The following is a 5,687-nucleotide window of genomic DNA, read 5'->3' as shown; positions in this document are numbered from 1 at the left end:
AAGCAAAGTTTGTTTCCCTTTTATACAAACTTGGAGTTATTATTACGCTTTTCAAATTTACCACACAAATTCTTTTTTTTTCGGTAAATGTAAATTTCATTAATAAAGAGTAATGGTACAGTACAACATGGTACAACATGGGATTATCAACTGGTTTCTCCCTCTACCCAAGGGATACGCCATAATCTATACAATGCTCGTGTACTGACTGACGATGCTAAGTCAACGCTAAGAATCCTCTGTCTGACGTCATTGATGATTAGTATGCTCAATGTGGCCGGTGTCCGCTCAGTATGATCAAATCTCCTCAAGTTCCTCTCCTTCCATATGTGGTAGACGCACGCTGCCAGTAGTGTACGGTAAGCTCTATTTATAATGTGCTCCCCTCTCCATTTCCGTGTCGCCCATTCAATATCTGTTGCCCAATCTCTATTGGGCCAGTGAAAGCGAATCCTTCTGCGAATCTCATAAAGGCACTGACGACTAAATCTGCATTGGAAGAATAAATGTGGATGAGATTCCGTAGCTCCCTCATCGCACAGTATGCACACCCCCAGGTGGGATAGCCATGATTTGTCTGTGGTAGGAAGTTTGCCAAGGATTGCTAGCCATAAGATGAACGAATGGCGAGGAATCTTCAAGGAGCCCAAAAGTAGTGAAGACCATCCTACTTTCGGCTCAGGGTGAGCGAATAATCGGTAGAGGGCCTGAGTAGTAGGTTGCCCTTCGTCACATCTCCACACCACCCGATCCTCTCCTCCGAAAATAAGCGGTAGGTTATGTGTGATTTCCAAACATTCAAAGTCAGTGATGGTAGGCCATTGCCATTCTCTTGCTGAAATCACTAAGCTGAGTTTTGCTGATTCTTCAAGTCTAAGATGGCGGGGACCTTGAGGGAATCGCTCGATAAGTGGACCCAAATGATGCCATGGGTCCTGCCAAACAAAGAATCTGTCTCCATTTCCAATCTGGTAATCCACGATAGTGCGAAGGAAAGGACGTAGCCTGAGTATTTTTCGCCATCCCCAAGAACCTCCATGTTCACGAATAGTCCAAATCGATCTCTCACGTAATCGGTCTTGGTAGAGCCACTGAACCCATATGGATGTCCTGTCACACTGGATAACATCACATAGTTTCTTGCTCATTAATGCGCGATTCAAGGTGGAGATATCCTTGAACCCAAGTCCCCCCTCATCCATCGGTCGACACACATCTTTCCAGGCTACCATAGCGTACCCACTGGACGTCGTACCCTTCCATAGGAAAGTCCTCAACCTCTTCTCAATTTCACTGATGACTTTCTTAGGTAATATGAATGCAGAAGCCCAATATAAGCTCAATGCTGAGAGCACAGATTTGATGATTTGTACCCGCCCAGCATATGATAATGAAATCCCTTCCCATCCATTAATACGTGCATCAATTTTTGAGATAAGCGGTTGGCAATCAGAGATGGTCAGCCTAGACGAGATTAAGGGAAGACCCAGGTACCTCATTGGAAGGTGGCCCTCCTGAAAGCCCAAAAAATCCAGCATCTGGTCCTTCAAATTTTGAGCCGAACGTGAAATGATTAAGTGACTTTTTTGGACATTCAGCCGAAGCCCCGACACCTCCGCAAACCAGTCCAATCCCTCTTTGAAGACTCTGATGGAGTCTAAGTCAGCTTTGCACAGTAAGAGGAGGTCGTCTGCAAATCCCATCTGAAAAACCTTAGAACTCTCACACTTCCAATGATAAGTGAATTGCATGTCCTGTTCAATTCGTTGCAAGAATCCCAGATGTAAGGCTTCCATAACAAGAACAAACAGATAAGGAGAAAGTGGGTCTCCCTGTCGTAGTCCTCTCGCTCCAGCAAAGAACCCATGAGGTTTTCCATTGAGCCCAATCGAGAAAGATGTCGTGGTAACACACTCCTCAATCCACCTTGTAAACGTAGGTGGAAACCCGAACAGCTGCAAAACTGCTAACAGGAAGTCCCACTCCACCGTATCATAGGCCTTCCTGATATCCACTTTAAGTGCGCATCTCGGGGGTAGGCGCATCTGGTTATATCTGGAGAATAATTCCTGGGCTAACATAATGTTGTCCCCAATGCTTCTTCCCGGAATAAAAGCTGTCTGACATGGGCTAACTATCTTGTCCAGTAGCACACTAATTTTTTGGACAAGAAGTTTCGCAATGATCTTGTATAAAACATTGCAGCATGAAATTGGTCTAAAATCATTAACCGACATAGGCGTATGTACCTTTGGGATCAGGGCCAAGATCGTGGAGTTGACCTGCTTCAGAAGTTTTCCGGTAGAAAAGAAGTCTAGTACCGCCCTCGTAACTTCTTCCCCAACCACAGGCCAAGCCGCCTTGAAAAACCTTGACGAGTAGCCATCAGGTCCCGGTGCCTTGTCATCAGCAATATCGAACATTGCTTGCTTCACATCATCCGCCGAGATTGGAAGGAGTAATTGATTAGCTTCCTCATCAGTGATACAGTGCCTTGCCCACGGTCTAAGATAACGAATATCCACTGACAGCCGTCTTCTGGTGCCTCCTAATAGGTTCTGATAGTATGAGACAAACTCATGGGCGATTTCCCCTAGATCCGTGTGTGTGAAACCATTCTCATCATTAATCTGTAAGATTCTCCTCCTTACTCGTCTCTGTGCAATTTTACGAAAGAAAACCCGGGAACATTGGTCTCCGTCTTTCATCCACTGCATTTTGGCTCTCTGCTGCAGCATAATTTGTTCGAGTTTTGCCGCTTTAGCATAAACGACTCGACAACAATGCTCCAGGAGTAAATATAGCTCATTTTGTCTATCAGAGCTCACCAACTGTTGTGCCTCATCAAGAAAACCTTTGGCTAGTTGGACATTCATCGTCAGATCTCCCTTATTTCTCCTTTGTAGTCTAAAGACTGGTTTAAGTGCCTTCAGTTTACGTGTCACAGCATACATAGGAATACCCACAATCTCATGATGCCAAATATTCTGCACATTGTGGATAAACTCGGGTGAATGGGCCAGATAGTTATCAAATCGAAACATGCCTCCATTATGTTGTTGTATATCCCCATGTAAGACCAGTGGAGAGTGGTCAGATGTCCGTGGAGTAAGGCTGTGATAATAGGCGCTCGGGAACCTTGCCAGCCAGCGGTCATTAATAAGAATCCGACCCAGCCGCTTCCATAAACTCCTCATAGACGTACTGCAATTATGCCACGTGAACCATTCACCTTGCATAGGAAGTGGGATCAGCCCCGCCTCCAGAATACCAGCATTAAATTCTTCGGTGGCCATCCTTATATCTCCTGAGATGCCACATACTTCGTTAAGGTCACGTACTGCATTAAAATCCCCTCCCACCATCCACGGGATGTCAGAGCATTGCTGAGATAGCGTCTCCAGTGCCGTCCATAAATTCCGACGATCAATCACCTCAGATGCCCCATAAACAACAGTGATAATAACAGATTCATTGCCAGCCATATTAGTAACCCGACAGTAAATAAATTGATCTGCCGAGTCTAAGATATGGACATCAACAATATTCTCGTCCCAAGCTATCCAGATGCGATTACCAACAGAAGAATAATCGACAAACCATTTCCAATGTGGAAGTAAAAACGATTGAATATGCATAACATTATTCAAACGAACACGAGTTTCAAGAATACCTAGGAAGTGTAACCTGTATTCGGAGACCAAGTCCTTCAAAGCGAGCTGATGGTCTCGTTTGTTCAGCCCACGGACATTCCACACAGCGATGTTCAACATGGATCATCGACCTTGGGGCTGCTTGTGTTAGGACCCCCTGAATGCTCACCTGCATCATCAATTAAATGCAAAGCGTCAAAAGCATTATAAATAACAATTGCCTTACCTCTCTCTTCTTGCTTGGAGTGGTTCTGGTCCAAATGTCTATCTCCCGCATTTGCTTTGGGTATATCTTCAACCACTGGTTTCATCGTCTAACGTCCCTTAGTCGGAAGTTGCGGTTGTGCTACATTGACTTTCGGCACATACACATTTACTGTTGGCTTCGTCGGTTTGCGGGTTTTGTTTAGTGCACAATCCTTGTTCGAATGTCCCAATGACATGCACGCTGTGCACTTTGGTGGGAGCCATTCATACTCAATGTCAACTTTGCAAGGTGTCTCCCCTCCTTCTTCATCAGGTGCCATGACAATAATATGTTTATGCAACTTTTGTGTGGCATCAATCATCACACATACACGAGCAAAGTCCAGTCTCGTGCATGCTCTTGTAATCGCGTCGGGGTAAAGGGGCTTCCCCACACCACTCGCTACAGTGCTCAATCCTTCTGTCGTCCAAAATTCCATCGGAAGGTGTCGTAGTTTAATCCAGACGGGCACTTGTGTATGCTTCAATTTTCTCATGGCCATCCCCGGTTCCCACTTTTGAAGAACTATCGGCTGCCCTTGGAACAACCACGGGCCTCCCTCAATTATCTCCTCCATATCAAAAACTGTTTTAAACTGAAAAAAGAAGAATCCGTTTGTGGTCGCTGTCACCTCCCTTAGTGCTGGCCAGACCGAATGTGCAAACTCCTTAAGGTGATGATAATATGGCCGTTTGCCCAAGAAATAGCCAACTGCAGTAGATTTCCAACGTTTAGACCCATTACGTACCGCATCTAAAGAAGGTCGCACGACAACCTCTCCGTTCTGCATTGTTGGGGCAATGAATGATAAGGTTTTCCGGGTCGAATGATTAAATGCATGCGCTATTTTGTCGTCGATAATTGTATCCGGGTATGCGTGCAACGGGATGTTTCCAACGTACAATCCCGTTGGAAGAGGAGCATCATGCATAGCTTGATTTCTTTCCACAGAATTGCTGACATCAGCCCTATTTTTGCATGTGTCAGTGTTGATGTCAGCCCTAGCTTTCCTTGTATCATCGATGATGTCAGCCCTAGCTTTGATAGTGTAATTGCTGACATCAGCCCTAGATGCACCTGTGTCAGCGATGATGTCAGCCCTAGCAGCAGCGATGATGTCAGCCCTAGCAGCAGCGATGATGTCAGCCCTGGCATCAGTGATGATGTCAGCCCTAGCAGCAGCGATGATGTCAGCCCTACTAGGGCTGATGTCAGCATTGTGTTCCAAGCAAGCCTCAGCACTTGCATCATAGATGACATCAGCCCTACTAGGGCTGATGTCAGCCACCCTCTCTATTTCCACCTCAGCATCCATGTCAACAACCTCCGCCGCCTGTTTTGCACAATTTTATTAAAGCAAATTTGTTTTCCTTTTACACTAACTTGTAGGTATTATTAACCAGACAAATTCTTGGTTCTAGACCTACGGTTGGGTTATGTTTCGTGGAATTCTGAGAACGTCCAAAATTTAGCTGTTTTGCACGGCTTTATTTTTGTTTCCCTTTTATACTAACTTGTAGGTATTATTACTCTTAGAAAATTTACCACACAAATGCTTCGGTCTAGACCTACGGTTGGGTCAAGTTTCCTCGAATTCTGTGAACGTTCAAAATATAGCTGTTTTGCACGGATTTATTAAAGCAAGTTTGTTTTCCTTTTATACTAACTTGTAGGTAATATTACGCTTAGCAAATTTACCCCACAAATTCTTAGGTCTAGACCAACGGTTGGTCATGTTTCGTCGAATTCTGACAACGTTCAAAACTTTTACACGATTTTATTAAAGC

General features: G+C 44.8%; 1 protein-coding gene across 1 annotated transcript; it reads right to left on the bottom strand.

Annotated features, from left to right (window-relative positions):
* Nucleotides 1-844: 844 nt before the first annotated feature.
* LOC105179325 lies at nt 845-3,485 on the bottom strand. Its single transcript, XM_011102927.1, has 4 exons — nt 2,829-3,485; nt 2,250-2,657; nt 1,495-1,703; nt 845-935 (listed from the first exon to the last, which is right to left on the bottom strand). Exons 1-4 carry the CDS (start codon nt 3,483-3,485, stop codon nt 845-847), a joined length of 1,365 nt encoding a protein of 454 aa, XP_011101229.1.
* Nucleotides 3,486-5,687: the final 2,202 nt, after the last annotated feature.

This window comes from Sesamum indicum, unplaced genomic scaffold, assembly GCF_000512975.1.
Source record: "Sesamum indicum cultivar Zhongzhi No. 13 unplaced genomic scaffold, S_indicum_v1.0 scaffold00142, whole genome shotgun sequence".
Lineage (NCBI taxonomy): Eukaryota > Viridiplantae > Streptophyta > Magnoliopsida > Lamiales > Pedaliaceae > Sesamum > Sesamum indicum.
This window is presented reverse-complemented; position numbering and strand designations above follow the sequence as displayed.